At 54.1% G+C, this 18,809-nt stretch overlaps 1 protein-coding gene across 4 annotated transcripts; it reads left to right on the top strand.

Moving 5' to 3' along the window:
- Positions 1-5,111: 5,111 nt before the first annotated feature.
- Positions 5,112-18,156, top strand: UHRF1 (ubiquitin like with PHD and ring finger domains 1). Of its 4 annotated transcripts, none has more exons than XM_030231522.2 (17): positions 5,112-5,190; positions 6,073-6,235; positions 8,702-8,965; positions 9,704-9,876; positions 10,253-10,468; positions 10,602-10,708; positions 10,876-11,062; positions 11,768-11,891; positions 11,965-12,072; positions 12,823-12,927; positions 13,438-13,544; positions 13,984-14,146; positions 14,245-14,382; positions 14,734-14,845; positions 14,964-15,121; positions 15,382-15,480; positions 16,711-18,156. In XM_030231522.2, the coding sequence occupies exons 2-17, from the start codon at positions 6,083-6,085 to the stop codon at positions 16,855-16,857; spliced, it is 2,361 nt and encodes a 786-aa protein (XP_030087382.1). In that variant the 5' UTR covers positions 5,112-5,190; positions 6,073-6,082; the 3' UTR covers positions 16,858-18,156. The 4 variants fall into 4 exon arrangements, with proteins under 4 accessions (XP_030087382.1, XP_030087381.1, XP_030087384.1 ...); XM_030231521.2 differs by having other exon boundaries at positions 5,138-5,230; XM_030231524.2 differs by having other exon boundaries at positions 5,152-5,270.
- The last annotated feature ends 653 nt before the right edge of the window (positions 18,157-18,809 follow it).

Here is an 18,809-nt window from a genome sequence, read left to right as displayed (position 1 = left end):
GCTTGGGAGTGGCTGCTGGGACAGGAGCGAGCCCCTGTCTGTCCCCCAGCTGGGGGGACAGGGGCTGCCCTGGGGCTGCTCCTCGCAGGGGGTCACAGATGTTGTCACCAAGTCCCAGGGAAGCAGGACGTGCTGTTTGTGATGTGAACCATCATCATCCTCGTGCTGATGTTTTCTTGGCACAGCTCCCCCTCCCCACACGGGGCTGCTGTGCCTCCCCACCGAGTCAGAAGTGCTCTCCCACCTCAGCCCGTGCCCGGCCCTGCAGACACCTGATGATGAAACGTTCTGCTTTTCCTGTTTGCTGGGATTTTCAGGGTAGGAGCTGATTTGTATTTTTATCCTTGCAGAGGGCCCAGCAGTGCAGGACTCCAGGGAGCTCAGGGCTTTTTAACAGCTATAACAAATACTGAAAACTCCAGTTGATGCTTTTCTTTTCTATTTGTGCCTTTTCATCTTCAGCTCTCAAAAACTGGTTTGAAAACATCAATTAAGCTTCCTGTTGTCTGTTTTCAAGATCAGCGGGGGAGGAAACTGAAGCACAGGTAAAAATTATCTGAAGTCTTCTAACACTATTACAGTGATTGAGTCACCTTGTTTTGGGCCTCTGGATGCAGGAGACCTTGGCTGTGTTTCTGTATTGCCATTCAGGCAGGGGGGTGCCAGTGGTTTTTGAAAAATGTGCTGTTAAGCTGACAAAAATGTAGACAATTGTCACTCTTGAGCTTTGGGGCTGGAAGGAATCCTCATCCTGAGGCTGGCTGGAAAGGCCTCTGGAGCTCAGGCAGCCCTGCAGAGCTGGGACCTGGCTGAGTCTGGAATCATCCCAGGGATGGAGATCTCCCACAGCCTCTCTGGCTCTGGACCCATTGGGTCTGGGTGCTGCATTAGTGGAGGAGTGTCCCCTCTGAGCCTCTCCAGCTACAAACTGTGGCTTTTGCCTCTTGTTTGATCACCTGCAGTGCTGGAAGCAGTCCTTGTGCATTGTCTGTGTGACATGAACTCCATATTCCATCATCACCTGGGAATCTGGCTCAGAGTCACAGGATCCAGAATGGTCTGGGTGGGAAGGACCTTAAGGTTTTGATGCAGTTCTGAAGTGCTTGATGTCTTGTACTAAAACTGAAGCCAGCTTTTAACAATTGTGATGTTTGTAAGGGAAATAAAAATTGTTCTTCTCTGTCCTGTGAAGAATTGATGAAATGAAGGTTTTTTTACAGGAACAGGGAATCAAGAAATGAGCCCTGTGTGCTCTGGAGTGTTGGCCTGACCTGGCTAGTGCTGCATCCTCAGGTAAGGTGTCAGTGGTCCAGCTGCCAGGTGCTCCTGGGTGTGAAGTGCCCCAGTGGGTCAGTGCCGTGGGGATGGTGAAAGTCTCAGGGGACAGGTTTTATTTCATCCCCTAAGTGAGTGAAACAGCGCTGTCTGCATGATGCACCTCATGTGGCTGTGGTGGGGCACAGGGGAATGGGAGAATTGATAACCAGTAATTAAAATTAACCAGGCAGTGTTTAATATCTAATGTGTTGCTTTGATGTTAGGGTAAAATGTCAGTGCTGGGATTTCCTGCTGGGTGGCAGAACTGCCTGCAGGGGCAGGACCCTGGATTTGGGAGATTGCAGTGTCAGAGCAAAGGTTTGCACAATTGCTTCTGTGACCCTTGGTGCTGCATGAAAGACACAGATTTAAATCTGAGATAAAATCATCCTAAGAGGTTTGTGGGGTGGGAAGGGCGTGGGAGGAAGTGGAGAAACATGTCTGGGGAAGGGAGAGGAGCTCTGTTGGTTGGGAGCCCCGTGCAGCCCTGAGCAAAGCTGCAGCATCCAGACCCGGGGCAGGATCCTTCAGGTGTGAACCCCACCTGCTGCTCCTGTGGGAGCCAGGAGCCCCTGTCCCTCAGCCCTGCTCCTTCAGCTCCTCCTGGCTCTGCCTGGGGACGAGGCCTCAGCCTCGAGCTTCTCACGTGTCCCATCCTGGTGGGTTTCTCTTGAGTGCAAACTTGCAGGTGTGTGGGGGATTTGGAGGCTCAGACCCCCGTGTTGGGAGCCATTCCTTTCCCTGCTCTGAGGTGTGTTACAGCTCAGCATTGTCCCTTTGGGCCCAGAGGCCACACGTGACACTGGAGTTCCCACTGCAGATGTTCATCTGCTGCAGAGGAAATCACATTGCTGCTCTCCCAGGGCACTGAGAGCATGAGTAACCTGCCACCATGCCATGGCCACCTTCCCCCTGTCACCTCCCCTGGGGCAGGCACAGGCACGAGAAGGGATGAGAATGATGATTCAGGGCTGGGGCATGGGGAGCTCTGGTTCTGTTCCTCAGGTGAGCGAAGCCCTTGGGCTCCCAGACCTGCCTGGGCAGCTCTGCAGGGCCCACGGAGGGGACAGCTCTGGGTCATTGTCATTCACTGCTGTGCAAAGCCCACCAGCCTTCTGGTGCCCCCAGGCCTCAGAGCACTCTCCTGGGTCAGGACCTGCTGCAGGTCTCTGCTGCCCTCCCTCTGCATCAGCCCAGCAGGACCCTCCTGTCTCCTGTGCCTGCTCGAGGTGAGCCCCTCCTGCTCCCCTTCCAGCACTCACCTGGGCTCCCCAGCCCCTGTTCCCTCTCCAGGCCCTGCTCCCCTTCCAGCACTCACCTGGGCTCCCCTTCCAGCACTCACCTGGGCTCCCCAGCCCCTGTTCCTTGGCCAGGTCCTGCTCCCCTTCCAGCACTCACCTGGGCTCCCCAGCCCCTGTTCCCTCTCCAGGCCCTGCTCCCCTTCCAGCACTCACCTGGGCTCCCCTTCCAGCACTCACCTGGACTCCCCAGCCCCTGTTCCCTGTCCAGGTCCTGCTCCCCTTCCAGCACTCACCTGGGCTCCCCATCCTGTCCAGGTCAGGTGGTGGCAGGTTCCTGCTCCCCTTCCAGCCACTTTGCTCTCACAGCAGGAACAGCCTGATGGTTCCTGGCTGCTCTCCCACTATTCCAGTTCACCTTTCTGCTGCTTTTTCAGGCTGCAGGATGGTTTTCTACATGCTTGGCTGCTCCTCCCTCTGCTGCTGCTCTCTTGCCTGAGGTAGAGGTGAGCTGGGGTAGGTAATGCTGCTTGGTTTTGGTAGATGGGAGAGGGGATGTCCCTGGGCCTGTAAATGTGTCCCCTCCATCCTCAGCTGTGGCTGAGACCCCAGTCCTGCTTCCCCAGAGCCACAGGCCTCCTTTGCACTCCCCAGCCCTGGGCTTTGGCCAGCTGTACCCTGTCAACTCCTGCTTGTTCAGAGCTTTGCATGGAGGGAGGGCAACATGGAATCCAGAGAGTTCCTGGGTGCAGCATGACTCTGGATCACCCCCAGCCCTGACCTGCAGCCCCCCTGCCTCACCTGGGGCAGGTTTCTGGCTGTGCTGTGTGTGACAGGCCTCAGTCATCACCTGTCCTTGGGAACAGCTATGCAAGGAATAGCTGTTTATGCACATACAAGCATAAATGCCAGTGCCTTTGTCCTGCTTTTGGCTGGGATGGTGTTAATTTTCTTCCCAGTAGCTGGTCCAGGGCTGTGTTTTGGATTTAGCATGGGAATAATGTTGATAACAACCGATGTTGTGGTTGTGGCTGAGCTGTGCTTACTCCAAATCAAGGACTTCTCAGATTCCCAGGCTCTGCCAGTGGGCAGGGGCACCAGGAGCTGGGTGAGAGCATGGCCAGGAGAGCTGAGGGATATTCCACTCCACAGAACATCCTGCCAGTACAGAAACTGGGGGGCTGGGACCTGTCTGTCCCTGCCGTGGGACGAGCTGGGTCAGGGTGGTGAACGACTGTGTCGGGCAGCTCTGGCAGGGAGGAATTCCTGCCCAATATCCCAGAACCCTCCCAGGCTGCAGGAAGTGCTGCGATGGCTTCAGGTTCATCCTCCAGTACGTCTGCAAGGCCAGCAATGACTTTGTGTCAAGGCAGAGCCTTCAGCCCTGGGAGGAGATGAAGCCTGGCAGCTGCAGGCAGCCGGAGTGCCCCGGCACCGAGCCCACCCGGGGCTCCTGCCAGCCGTGACCGTGGCTCATCCCTGGGGTCCATGGCAGCTCCGAGGGAGGATGGGACCTGCCCTGCGTGTCCCCTGCGTGTCCCCCGGGCACACTGGGCTGGCAGGGCACCACGTCCCGCTGCTGGCTGTGCTCTAGTGCCGAGGGGAGGCCGTGGGGGCGGGGAGGGGAGCACGGAAACGGGGTGTGCCGGGCTGTGCCGGGCTGTGCCGCGGCCTCCCGCGCCTCGTGTTCCTTTGTTCCAGCCCAGGCCGCGCCATCCCCGCGGCCCCAGCCCGGCCTCTCTCCCCCACTGACGCCAACCCTCGGCCTTTCATCCTTCTCTTGGAGCACGCTTCTCTCAGGGGCCTCTTGGCCACGCTTTCCCCCATCCAACGGTTGTTTTAAGCAAATATTACCATTTTGGATTTCCTCATAACATTGGTAGGTTTGGGGATAAACATCCTGCTGGATCTGCCCCTTCTGTCGGCTCACGCGGCCACGCCACGGCCCTGCCGTGTCACCCAGGCCACGTTGTCACCAGTGGGGCCCTGCACAGTGCCATGAGTCCCCCTGGAGCTAACGGCCTGGGGAGTTAGAGCCCTTTTGCGGATTGTTCAGTTTATTCGGATTGCTCTGTTTATTCAAATTCGGTTATTCGGATTATTCCGATTATTCGGTTTATTCGCATCATTCGGTTTATTCGGTTTATTCGCATCATTCGGATTATTTGGGGTTTATTTGCATGAGGGTAGGGCCTGGAGCCCCCCGGGGGAACAGAATCCCTGGGGAAGGGTGGCTGTCATAGCGGGGTCATTGGAGTCTCCTCTTTCGCTGGGGCTCACCAGGTTTTAGGACAATAACCGGGACCGTGCCCTTGGCCAGGGGGGTTCAGGGCTGATGGAGCCCTTGGGGATTCGGGGGGTTTTGTCCCCGCCATCGCAGCGGAGCGGGGGCGCCGGGCCGGGTCACTGGCGGGGGATCCCCGCTGTCGCCCCCGGTTCCCGGGGGTGTTTTCCCGGTCCCGTTTCCCCCCCAGGGCCCCCCCGGCCCCGGGAGGAGGCGGCGGCCCCGCCCCGCCCGCGCGTTCCCGCCAGCGGCGGCCAATGGGCGCGCGCGGGGCTCGCGCGGGGCTTTTCCGCGCCAAACTCCAAAGCCCGCGGAAAGCGCGCGCGGCACCGGCACCAGCACCGCATCCCGGTGAGTCCGCCGGGACCCCCAACCCCGGCACCGCATCCCGGTGAGTCCGCCGGGACCCCCAGCCCCGGCACCGCATCCCGGTGAGTCCGCCGGGACCCCCAGCCCCGGCACCGCATCCCGGTGAGTCCGCCGGGACCCCCAGCCCCGACACCGCCGCCCATCGCGATGTCGCCGCGGGCCGGAGAGCGGCCGGTGGCACCGGGAGCGGGAGGACAGCGCGGGGCGCGGGGCTTTCCCCGCCCTGCCCGGGAGGTGCGGGAAGCGGCGGGAGCGCTCCGCGGTGCCCGGGCAGTGACAGCTGGGTCTGGTGCCCCGGAGGGGTCGCGTCGCTCGGGGCTGCGACAGCGGGACCGACCCCCGCCCCCGAACGGGCCCGCGGGAGGGGGTGTGGCCGTCAGGGGCGGTGCCGGCGGCACCGGTGCCCTGCGGGCCCGTGGAGTGGCATCGCCCCGGGGGCTGCGCGGGGATGACGCGGGCGGGCTGGGGCGGGTCCGGGCGCGGCGGGGGTCGCTGACACCCCGCGATTCCCGTTCTGTCCCGGGGGGCCGCGGGCCGCGTTGTGCCGGTGACGGCCCCTTTAAGACCACGCGCTTCCCCCCCCCAACCCCTTTATCCCTTCTCTTATTTGCATGATCGCGCGAGACTTGGCGCGTGGGCGCGGCGGGCGGGTTTCAATTGTGGCGCGAGATACGGCCCGGCGCGAGCGGAGCCGTTAGGCTCCCGCGTGGGAGGGCGGGGCCGCCCCGCCTCAGCCAATCAGCGGCCGAGCCGGCCGGGCCGCCGGCCAATGGCGTGCGGCAGGCGCGTGAGGGGGGCGCGGCCGCGGGCGGCGGGCCCGCCCCGCCGGTGCCGCCGCTGAGCGCGGTCCCATTCCCGGGGCAGCACCGGCGCCATGTGGATCCAGGTGCGCACCATGGACGGCAGCCAGACGCACCGCGTGGACTCCCTCTCCAAGCTCACCAAGGTGGAGGGGCTGCGCCTGCGGATACACGAGGTGTTCGGCGTGGAGCCCCACCGGCAGCGCCTCTTCTACCGCGGCAAGCAGGTACCGGCGCGGCGGGGGGACTGACAGCCTCGGAGCGGCAGCAGCGCGGTGCCGGACACCCCCAGCCGGCCCCTGCTCCCCTCCAGCTGAGGACGGATGTTGTAATTTATTTATTTTTAATTGCGTGGAAGTGAGGGGTTTTGCTGCCATCTAGTGATGCCGCTCCCTCCCGCGCTGCCCCGTCCGTGGGTTTGCCAGGAGAGGAGCCCGCTGCAGAGCAGCCTTTATTCTCACTTTCCTTTACTGTTCTCCACCTGATGTGTTGCTCTTCTGCCTTGACATCGCCTTTATGAAGTGCCTGGAAATTACCAGTGATTTTATGGTCTTTAAAGTGCCTAATGTTTTTGAGCCTTGCAAGTTTCACCGCTCTAAAAGCCCTAAAGATCTAATTTTCCTTTGTAAATTGGGAAAAGCATCTCATGGTTTTGAAGTTTCTCAGCTCTGATAACAAATTCTCACTAGGTACAGAACACTTGAGTGGCTCGGTGCTGTATTATGTTCTCAATAATACGTTTACAATTGCTGTTGCACAGCTGTTTTATTCCCTGTGAGTTAATAACGTAACTAAATTAGCAGTGAAGTCAATCAAAACCATTTAAAAATACAATTGCTGTATTCTGCCTAGTCCTCTGCTGCTAGAGAAACTCCTGAGCTGGTGTTTGGTTGATCACAGGATTAATTTCAGGAAAAGCAGTGGGATGCTGAGTTGGCTGCAGATGGACAATTTTTTCTAGCTGCTTTTCTTTCTGTTTTAGGCAGTCTTGAGCTAACTGTACTAATTAGCAGGTGTGGCTGTAGAACGTGGAAATACACCTGGGCTAGCCTCAGTCTAAGTCCAGGAACCAGTTCTAGCATAAAAAGAGGCCAGTAGGATGGTGTAGCATCACCTTTCTGTTGGGTTGGTGTAGATTTGGATGCATTAATGACCCGTTTGTGTTGTAAATCAGGTGCTAAGGGGCTTGGTTCAGGACAGGTGCCACCTGTCAGCCTTTCCCTGAGGTCGGTGCAGGCAGCTGGGCTGGAGCAGATTTTCAGAAGTGGTGACTTTGAGTCAGTTTGCCCTTGCCTCCTCCTGCAGTTCCAGTGTTCCTTGGCTCGGGCAGGAACGTGGCCCAGCCTCTCTCAGGCCTTGTTCCCTTTGTGCTTTGTCTGGCTGTTGGAACCCCTGCAAGCGTTCCATTTCTTACCCGTGGGCTTAGAAAATTAGCTGTTAGCTCAAACCTGCCTCCTTTTTTTGAGGTTTGTCCTCAAACTCTTCTTCCTGGCTGTGCTCTGAGCTCCTGTGGTTTCCTGTGCTGTTCCTGTGCTCTTCCATTTCACTTTGCACCTGTTGTCACTCGAGTCCTCTGCTGCTGCTGTTCCCGGGTTGGTGACGCCGTGTCCTGGCTGAGAAGAACAAACCCATTTCTGGGGTGTTCTTGTGCACCTCGAGGAGCTTTCATCTCTAAACCAGCCAAGAGCTCAGCCCTCTTCCTGTGCACTCAGATTTCCAGGGATTGTTCCGTAGCCATCTGATGCCATAAATCAGAACTGAATTATCTTAGGGATTGCTGTGAAGTGTAAATTTTTGTGGTTTTGCTCTGCTTCCCCCCGATAGAGAGCAGAGCTCCAGGGATTGCTTTTTCTGGTGGTTTAGGCTGGAAAGGGATGATCATTTCCTGTGTAATTTCTTAGTCAGACCTTAAATATGTGGGGAAGCTTGTCTGAACTTCTGACTGCTCCGTGGGCTCCAGCCTCACACGTTAACTCTAAAATGGTTGTGCTCCTTAGCGCTCTTGAGAGGTTACTGAGGGACCTCTTTCTGCCTCTGCACTTCCCTTTTTGCAGGGGCAGGGTCTTGATTTGACTACAAACCGTGCCAGACTTGCCAGATAAACTCTCAGAATTAGAGAGGGTGTGAAATTAGGACACGCCAGGCTACGCTAAAGAGCGGCCGAGTAGTTTCGAGTTGAATTGAATCTCTTTTGATTTTACTTTCCATGGAAAAAATGTGTGTTTGCTGGGAGAAAAGTGTGGGATTAACTCTGGCTTCTACTTAATGCTACGAATAATGGGGAAGGTGTAACAATAATCCGGATCACACGCAATTAGAATATAAAGACAATCTGCATTAGCATTTGGGATGTGTCTGAACCGAGGAAGAAATAATTTCCCTTTGTGTTTGTAGGTAATGTGGAATTATCTTTGAATCCCGATGGGAACGTGGGGGATCTGGAGTTGTTTAATTGATGTTTCTAGGGAATGTGCTGCAAACCTTCCCAGATCTCCTAGAGGCTGGGTACAGGTCCAGAGCAGCGTGGAAGCCTTGCCCTGGCCGACTGCAGGGTGATTGAAAGAAGAGCGTTGCAATAGCAGGGCTGAGAGAGAAGAAGGGCCCAGCTCCGGCTGATAATGGTTCCCAAGCCACGTGGGGGATGTTGGAGCCCGGCCGGGGCAGGCGCTGAGCGCTCGGTGCTTTCCCTGCAGATGGAAGATGGGCACTCCCTGTTCGATTACAGCGTGGGGCTGAACGACATCGTGCAGCTGCTGGTCAGACAAAGCCCGGCCGTGCTGCCTGCTGGCAGCCGGGAGAAGGACCCCGAGCTCTCGGACACCGACTCCGGCTGCGGCTCCGGCCCCAGCGAGTCCGACAAGAGCTCCCACAACGGGGAGGCTGCGCTGGAGCTGGAGGGACAGCCGGGCACGGCCGCGCCGCCCGACTGGGCCCAGCCCAGCTTCGGCCTCTACAAGGTGGGTGCTGGCACGCTGGGAGCCCCCAGCCCGCCCTGGCCAGGGCACTGCTCTCTGTGCTGCAGAGCTGCTGGGAATCTCTCACATCCAGTTGTGTGGGCAGTCTCTTTCTTCCTCTCAAGCCCTCCAACAACAAAGACAGAAATACCAACCAACCCACAAACCAATTCAATGCAACATGCTGTAGGTCAAAAAAACCTATTTTTTTCATCTTGTCCTTTTGAATTAAAACTGCAATACATTAATTAAAAAAAAAAAAGTATTCAGAGTGTCTGGTTTGATTTTTTTACAAATTTTCCCAAAATTTTTGCTTGGAGTCACTACATTTGTCAAAGCTGAAACTTTCTTGAATGAACAAAAGAAAATCTCGAGCAGCTGTTCAGAATAATTTTATTTCTCTGTTTCAATGGGTTTATTGCAGCTCTAGTGATGTCTTTGCCAGGTTACGAGCAAGACACTTTGAAACTCTATTACAGAGTAACCAGTAATGGTTTGGGCTCGCTGACAAGGCTGGGTTTACATGTGCTGGTGTAGAATGGATTTATAACCTTACACATCCCACCTAAGCAGACTCTAGGGCTGCACAACAGGACCAGGAGAGCAGAGGAAATCTTAGTGGCCAGTTAAATATCTTGATGATGGTGCAGTTCTTGAGATGGTTAAATCTTTAAGTAGATTGGAAATGAATGCCTGATTTTCAGATCCCTTTTGGTGAGCTGTGCTCTTGGCTCTGTGTAGATCAATGACTTGGTGGATGCTCGGGACACGGACATGGGAGCCTGGTTTGAAGCCACAGTTGTGAATGTAACCAGGAAAAAACCCACCAGTGGATCAGCTGAGAGCTGCACAGATCCTGACCAGCCCACAGCTGTCCCTGAAGAGGATGTAATTTATCATGTGAAATATGATGAGTGAGTTTTGTTTTGTTGCCTTCTTGGCCAATAAAGTCATTCAATGTTGATGGGAAATTTTATTGCAGATATTGCACAAATTCAAACAGAACTGGGCAGTGACAGAGTCATTGTGTCATTGGGCCCTGGCAGCTGTAAGGTTGTTTTGCAGTTGGAATTCCAGGGGGCTGGAGTCATGTTTTTGTGGATACCAGCATTTATAGGAAATGCTGGTGTCCAAGTGTTCGAGGGAGGCAATAGTAGCAAAGTCTGGCTGGTTCTGGCTGTGTCTTGATGGTATTCTTGTTTTGCACAGCAAAATCAGCCTGTCTGTGTAACAACTGTCCTCCTCAGAGCTGATGTTGAATCTGATTTCTGTTGTGTCCCTCCCTTCAAGTTACCCCGAGAATGGGGTGGTGCAGATGAGCTCGGGCAACGTGCGGGCTCGGGCACGGACCATCCTCAAGTGGCACCAGCTGGAGGTGGGGCAGGTGGTGATGGTCAACTACAACCCTGATGAACCCAAGGAGAGGGGCTTCTGGTACGACGCTGAGATCCTGCAGAAAAGGGAAACAAAGATGACCCGGGAGCTCAATGCCAAGATATTGCTTGGGTAAGCTGTTCCTGTGGGGTAAATTGAATTCTGCTCTGCTTCAGCTTTCTGAGGGCTGAGGGACTCTGCTGGCATCTGTGAACTCGAGCTGTGGGATCCTTCCAAACTCTGATCTTTCCTCAACTTCTTCTAGGGAAGCTGGTGATTCCTTGAATGACTGCACAATTATCTTAGTGGATGAAATCTATAAAATTGAAGAGCCAGGCACTGCTTCTCCCATCAGTGCTGGAACCCCAAAACGTGAGTGATGTGGAGTTCCTGCATGTCTGTCTTACCTGGTGATGTCCTGCCAGTTGTCTCTGTGAGGGTCCGAGGTTTAAGGGTGCAGGACACATCCAGTTGTGCCTCCTTGGACCATTTCCAGTGGATCTTGGCACTTGCTGAGTGTGGTTTGTGTTTGCCCACAGGACAGAGTGGACCTGTGTGTAAAGCCTGCAAGGACAACCCAAACAAGACCTGCAGGGTGTGTGCCTGTCACATCTGTGGGGGGAAGCAGGATCCAGATAAGCAGCTCATGTGTGACGAGTGTGACATGGCCTTCCACATCTACTGCCTCAAGCCTCCCCTCAGCAGAATCCCAGATGATGAGGACTGGTAGGTTCTGAGGAGGTGTGTGGGGTGTCACAATTACATCTCATTAGGAACAGGGATGTGTGTGGTTAGTTTTGGTTTTTTTTTTTTATTGTCATAGCTTTTCCTGAGCTTAATGAGAGTAGGTTTTAAACCCATGGCTTGCACACTCCTTTTCCCAGTTTTGGGATCTAGTTGCCTTTTTTGTGTACCTGCCTAAGGCCAGGGCTTGGAGCAACCTGGGATAGAGGAGGGTGTCCCTGCCATGGCAGGGCTTGGAATGAGATGAGGTTTAAGGTCCTTCCAGCCCAAACCAGCCTGGGATCCAAAGGGGACCAGATGAGAGTTTGGTGCTGGGAGCACTCAGCTGTGCAGTGGCTTTTGTGGGTCCCCCAGCATCAGATCAGGCAGGTTTGTGCATGAGATTTGTGCAGTGAGAGCTGTGGATGGTGAAATAACCTGTCAGTAGACACAGAGTTAGTGCAATGCACTGGTTTATTCCCTCAGTGTCTCAGTTCTGTGTACAGTGGTTTCATGGCACAGCTGTTTCCTGACACATCTGCAGTGGCTGGTGCAGGGACAGGAGCTGGTGTAGGTTAAATTCCAGTATGGAGAGTGCTCCATGTCCTGTCTGCTTTCACACGGGGAAATTGTAACATGACTCACTGTGTTTGGAGGAAATGCTCCTAACTGAAGGCTCTGCTACTTGTTAATTTTCTCTGACTTTAGGTATTGCCCTGAATGTCGAAATGATGCGAGTGAGGTGGTTTTAGCAGGAGAGAAATTAAAAGAAAGTAAAAAGAAACAAAAGATGGCATCTGCTAATTCCTCCTCCCGGAGAGACTGGGGCAAGGTCAGTCCAAAGCTGTTTTACTTGGAGTTGTGTGTGTTCCTTGGGCCCTTGGCTGATGCTGCTCTCTGCCCAGGGCATGGCGTGCGTGGGGCGCACCAAGGAATGCACCATCGTCCCCTCCAACCACTATGGACCCATCCCTGGCATCCCCGTGGGCACCATGTGGAAATTCAGAGTGCAGGTAGGAAGCTGAGTCCTGGCCTGACCTGCTGTGGGGAGAACTGGGAGTGATCCAGCTCCTCCAAGAAGCTGAAACAGTTAATGTGGAGATGTGTGTGTCACTGGATATATGGAAGTGCAGAGGGAAAAGAATTCTGGCTTTGTCTGGATCAAGTGTTCCATAACTAATGCTGCATTGTGGGACCATCAAGGGCTGGTTTATTTTGTTTTAGTGCTCCTTTTGGGAACTCAAAGACCCCAAAGCAAGCGGATTTGTTCCCAGTAGTTTGTCCTGGAGGTGTCTGGTGTGCCCTGGCAAGGGTGTCTCAAATATCCCCATACATGAAACAGAAGGTTTCTCATCCTGTTAGAAAGCTGGGGCAGAAAAAAGCACTGGCCTATCCAGATCTTGCTTTCAAGTATTGAGGGAAGGTTGCTATTACAACTCTTTCAAAACTTTATACAAATATTTAATATCTGTATTTTTCTTGAATACCTGGAGCCTTTTAATAAGCAATTTCAGTAAGAAATATCCAAATTGTTAGATTTGCACACAAACCTTATCCATGTGTTCAGTTTACTGATACAGCCAGTGCATTACTTTTTAGAAGCATTTTTATTTTTCTTTCTTCTGCCTGGAGCTTTTTGGAGGATGATGGTGAGAGCAGCTTCCCCCTGTGATCCCTGGAGAGGAAATGTGAAGTGGCACAGTTGGAGTGCTGTGTGGGGCCTGTGGAGGGCAGGTGCCTCCAAAGCTGATTTTGTCTCCCAGGTGAGCGAGTCTGGGGTGCACAGGCCCCACGTGGCAGGGATCCACGGCAGGAGCAACGACGGGGCCTACTCCTTGGTGCTGGCAGGAGGATATGAAGATGACATCGTGAGTGGGTTCTCATTATTTATGCACAGAACCAAACAAACTTGTTAAAACTCCACACCAAATGCTTGCCCAGCTTCACCCATTTCCTTCAGAGGCAAACGAGGCAAGGAAAACCTGCAGTGATCTGAGCCAGGCTGAGCCACACAATCTCCAACCCCAGCCTGATATCCCTGTGTCAGCTTTTGATCCCAAGGTCTGCATTACACCCACATTGCCATTGTCTCGTGGGCTGTGCTGCCAGCTGTTCACTTGCAGCAGATCCTGTGGGAGCCTGGGCTGCCCAGGGGTGGGACAAGACATCAGTGTCACCGTTGTCACCACTGTCACCACTGTCACCTGGTCTCCTCTCCTGGCAGCCTGAGGGAGAGCCAGAGACTGGCCCAGTCTGGGAGCTTAAATCTACAGGAAGCATCTTTCCTTTTTGAGAATGCCCTGCTAAACCTCCCTGGTTGAAAGATTCTCCTGCTTTTGTTGAGTTCTTTTTGTGAAACCCGTCCGTGTTCATTCCAGGACCACGGGAATTCCTTCACCTACACGGGCAGCGGGGGCCGGGACCTGTCCGGGAACAAGCGCACGGCGGAGCAGTCCTGTGATCAGAAACTCACCAACATGAACAGGTTGGCAGCCTGTGCTCCGTCCTGGCCTCAGCACAGGGGCTCTGGGGCTGTTGGCATCCCGGGGAGCTGGCTGAGCTTTGGAACAAGGGCCAGAACTGGCTCTGGGCTGTGCTTTGGGCTGCAGGTCAGTGACACGCTGGGAATGCTCCTTTCAGTGCCCTGTAAGGGGACAGAGCTCTGAGGGGGGCTGGTGGCACCTCAGTACTGGCTGACACTTGAGGAGCACAGCAGCAAATTGGTGAAGGAGTGCTGGTCCCTTCTGGAGACCTTTGCAGCCACTGGTTCCCTTGGGAGACCAGACCATTTGTAATTGTGAGCTGTTGCTCCCAGATAAGCCTGGCCTTGAGTGGGCTGGTGCATGAGGGTGATGCCATGAGTAGTCAGCTGTCTAAAACGTGCCTGAGTGCAGTAACACGCTGAGCTCTGGCCTCTCCTGCAGAGCCCTGGCTCTGAACTGCAGTGCCCCCATCAACGACAAGCACGGCGCCGAGGCCAAGGACTGGCGGGCGGGGAAGCCGGTCAGGGTGGTCAGGAACGTCAAGGGAGGCAAGCACAGCAAGTATGCTCCTCTGGAGGGCAACAGATACGACGGCATCTACAAGGTGAGGAGGGCTGGCCGAGCTGCCCGAGCTGGGGAAGGAGCTGTGCTCGTGGCCAGGGGCCTTTTGCAGGGTGTGATGGACTCCTCTGCCTTCCTCAGGTTGTGAAATACTGGCCCGAGACAGGGAAGTCTGGGTTCCTGGTGTGGCGTTACCTGCTCAGGAGGGATGATGAAGAACCTGCTCCTTGGACCAAAGAGGGAAAGGACAGGATGAAAAAGCTTGGCCTGACAATGCAGGTACTGCCCTGGGACATCTCAGCTTGATGGAGAGCAGGGATTTTTGTTATTTTCTCTTACTGAGGATGAGCCTTAGCTAAAAATGGAGACTAAGGGGGACAGAAATGCTTCCAGTCTGCTGGGTTGTTTGTTTTTATACATCAGGATGCTAAAAGGACAAAACTCACTTTATTTCTGGTATGGAATTTCTGCAGGCTGTGAAGTGCTTCCCTACAGCAGGGATCTGTTGCTTAAAATAGATTAAAAGTGCCCCTGGAGTCGTTCTCCAGAGGTCACTCTTGGACCTGTCTTGGTCTGCAGGTCTGACCCGCTGTGTTGGCATTGAGTGCTCTTTGTTTTGTTTCCCTGCAGTATCCTGAAGGATATTTGGAAGCTGTTGCAAACAAAGACAAGGAAAAAGAAAATAATGGAGATGATGAGTTTGATACCCCAGGGAAAGGGAAGAGGAAAAGGAAATCAGCAGGTTTGTGGAGTAGGCAAGTGGATCTAGAAAGCCTTGGAGGTTTTTGTGCATTTCACTTGGTTACTCTTTTCTGGTGGTTTTTTGGTTTTTAAAAAAAAAAATTTGTGATTTCTTTCAGGTGGGGAGGAAACACCCGTCACCTCTCCAGCAGGGACTCCAAAGAAAACTAAAGTTGAGCCATACAAGCTGACATCCCAGCAGAAATCTCTTATAAAAAGTGATGAAGCCAATGAGAAACTGTGGAATGAAGTCCTAGAGGCTCTCAAAGATGGCCCGGTATGTTGGGCTTTTCCCCCAGCTGTAGCTGTGCTGTCTCCAGACACAAACCCTTGGCTGAGTTAAAGAACAGCCTCAGACCTAAAATGATTTATTTCAGTGTAAACCACCCCCAGCAGGTTTAATGGGACAGGTTCTGTGTATTAAGATTTGTTAAGAGTCTTTCTATGATCAAAGTAATCCCTTGCATTTAATGGTGGGGGTTTGGGTTAATTAATGTGTCTTTGAGCACAAAGTTGATTGAAATGTTCCCTTTGCAGAAATTTCTGAATAAAGTGGAGGAGGCCTTTCTGTGTATTTGCTGTCAGGAGGTCGTGTTCCGACCAGTCACCACCGTGTGCCAGCACAACGTCTGCAAGGTGGGCTGGGCTCTGCCAGGCTGGGCTCTGCTGGGCTGGGCTGGGCTCTGCTGGGCTGGGCTGGGCTCTGCTGGGCTGGGCTGGGCTCTGCTGGGCTGGGCTGGGCTGGGCTGGGCTCTGCCGGGCTGGGCTGGGCTCTGCTGGGCTGGGCTGGGCTGGGCTCTGCCGGGCCGGGCTGGGCTGGGCTCTGCCGGGCTGGGCTGGGCTCTGCTGGGCTGGGCTGGGCTGGGCTGGGCTGGGCTCTGCTGGGCTGGGCCGGGCTGGGCTCTGCTGGGCTGGGCTGGGCTGGGCTGGGCTGGGCTCTGCTGGGCTGGGCTGGGCTCTGCTGGGCTGGGCTGGGCTCTGCTGGGCTGGGCTCTGCCGGGCTGGGCTGGGCTCTGCTGGGCTGGGCTGGGCTCTGCCGGGCTGGGCTGGGCTCTGCCGGGCTGGGCTGGGCTGGGCTGGGCTGGGCTCTGCCGGGCTGGGCCGGGCTGGGCTCTCGGGGTGGAATTGTTCCCTGGGAGGGCGGGCAGGCCCTGGGATGGCGTTCCCAGAGCAGCTGTGGCTGCCCCTGCATCCCTGGGGCAAGGCCAGGTGGGACAGGGCTGGGAGCAGCCTGGGACAGTGGCAGGTGTCCCTGCCATGGCAGGGGTGGCACTGGGTGGGGTTTAAGGTCCCTCCATGCCCACCCAGGCTGGCATTCCCTGTCTCTGCTGTCTCTCCATGCCCACCCAGGCTGGCATTCCCTGTCTCTGCTGTCCCTCCATGCCCACCCAGGCTGGCATTCCCTGTCTCTGCTGTCCCTCCATGCCCACCCAGGCTGGCATTCCCTGTCTCTCTCCATGCCCACCCAGGCTGGCATTCCCTGTCTCTGCTGTCCCTCCATGCCCACCCAGGCTGGCATTCCCTGTCTCTGCTGTCCCTCCATGCCCACCCAGGCTGGCATTCCCTGTCTCTGCTCTCTCCATGCCCACCCAGGCTGGCATTCCCTGTCTCTGCTCTCTCCATGCCCACCCAGGCTGGCATTCCCTGTCTCTGCTGTCTCTCCATGCCCACCCAGGCTGGCATTCCCTGTCTCTGCTCTCTCTCCATGCCCACCCAGGCTGGCATTCCCTGTCTCTGCTCTGTCCTGCAGCAGTGCCCCCGTTCTCTCTGGTCCCTTCCCAGGAACCCCGGGGCTGGCTCGCCGTGTCCAGGTGTGCCCAAGGAGCCCAGCTCCCTGTCCCTGACCCTGCTGGCTTCTGTCCCCAGGACTGCCTGGACAGGTCCTTCAAGGCCTCGGTGTTCAGCTGCCCCGCGTGCCGCTACGAGCTGGGTCGCAGCTACAGCATGGAGGTGAACGAGGCCCTGCAGAGCGTCCTGGCCCAGCTCTTCCCGGGCTACGGCAGCGGCCGGTGATCCCCCAGAGCACTTCTCCCTCCCTCCCTCCCTCCCTCCCTCCCTCCCTGCCTGCCACACCCGCCCCGGGCTTAATTTAAAACAAAGGAAAGGTTAGTCTGTGTTTTCTCCCACCCCCCGCAGAAATGGTTTGAAGTCTTCCTCGTTTTGAAAACAAACCTGTAAACCCCAAGGATTATCCTTTTGTACGTTCTTCTTCGTGGGTTTTGTTTTTGTTCTCTGTGTTGAACTTTGCATTTTTATTTGTTTTTCATCCCCTCAAACCTGCCATTCATCAGCGCAGAATTATTTGTTTCTAATGGACTGAAAGTGCTTCCGGTGAGGCTGCTAATGATGAGGGAAGTTCTCAGAGTGCCCCCGTGCCCCCTTTGTCTTTATTTTTTATTCCAAAAATGGCTCGGTTGCTAGAACAATCTTCACTGTCTGGGGATTTGGCCATCAAGGTAGACTCGTGCATCACCTTGGCAGCGTTTTGATACTCAATTTGTACATGATGGTTCCTGGCTTTGTACCACGAGTGGGTTTTTACTGTTTTTTTGTAAGAACTGGGTTTTATACGTTTGACAAAAAGCCATTTCCTGCTAATTTTGTATCTCAGAACCAGAAGGCTGCTTGCTTAGAGCCAAGTGGTTGGAGCAATATGAAGTACTACCTCACTGGACTTCTCTTAGGGAAGGATTTGTTCAGCTGGGCGCTGTCCCCTGTCCCGAAATTCCTGCCATTGTGGAATATCCTAAAGCCATTCTTAAGTGCCTTTTGTCCTTTGCTGGAAGACTGGGCTCTGAATCACCATCGAGGTCTCCTTTTTTTCATAAGCACTGAATTGTTGGGACTTGCCAGCCGGATTCTTTGGGAGCGTGGATCACTGTAGCTGGGTGTGATTAGCGGGGATTTGCAGAGGATCAGGTTTCCTAGTTCTGGGTCTATTGGGGAGGTTTTGTCTTTGTTTCACTGCATTTCTACCTGGGAATGAAAAATAACCAATTCTGGCTTTTCTGTGAACCATTTTGTATTGGCCATGCCTGGAGAAGGCTCCCTTGGTCTCCCTCTGTCATGACCAAAGTTTGCAGTTGGATACCTCAGCAAGACAGGGATGTTTTTAATCACACTTTTCTGCAGACAGACTGGAACAAATGTGCCTATTATTGGTTTCCTCAATTCTTACCCTTTGCAAAGTGATTATGTTAATATGTTGGGGAAAAATACCCTGCAACATTTTATACGTTTTTTGGTGAATTTGTCAATTTTTTGTATGATGTGCAAGTTGATGTTCTCAAAATAAATATCTTTTCAGATTAATTGTTGACTGTTCTCCTTCAATTCTTTTGATCCAGAGTGGGTTTCCAGACCCAGTTCCTTGTGCAGGAATTTGAATTTATGTCCCATTAAGCCAAGCCTTTTATTTTTCTAAGGGTTGTGATTTTCATTATGATTTTTCACTGCAAACTTGGAGAATCCTCATTTGCTGTTCTTCAGTAATTGCTTCTAGGCACTACTGAGGGCATGAATTATGTTCAAGATTCCCCAAACTTTTCTCTTAACTTGCATTAGATTTCCTCTGCTCCAAATCACAAATACCAACTGGCAGCTGGAATTGTTTGTCCATTTAATGAATAAACTCCGAAACTGTTGGAAATGCCAAGTCCTGCATCATATTTGAGGTGTCACAGGAGCAAGTGTGAGCTTCTGCACAAACCAGAGGAATAAATTCAGCCACTGAGGTTTCCACAAATGTGGATGAAGGAGATAAAGCAACATTAAGGTGGTAAAACAAAATCTGTGAAAGTAAGCAGCGCTAGCATCACCTGCCCTCTTTAAAATGAGTTTATTTTAAGGTCTTTGTTAACATTAAACCCTTTCAGATATTTAGATTTCATTGAAAATGTCCTCGTGCTTTTTATTCTGTGCTGTGATGGGAAGAATGGGGGGTGAGTGAGTGAAAGTGAGGAAGT

The sequence above is a fragment of the Serinus canaria genome, chromosome 28 (genome assembly GCF_022539315.1).
Source record: "Serinus canaria isolate serCan28SL12 chromosome 28, serCan2020, whole genome shotgun sequence".
Taxonomy (NCBI): Eukaryota; Metazoa; Chordata; class Aves; order Passeriformes; family Fringillidae; genus Serinus; species Serinus canaria.
Note: the sequence above shows the minus strand (reverse complement) of the source record. Positions and strands in the feature narration are given on the sequence as shown.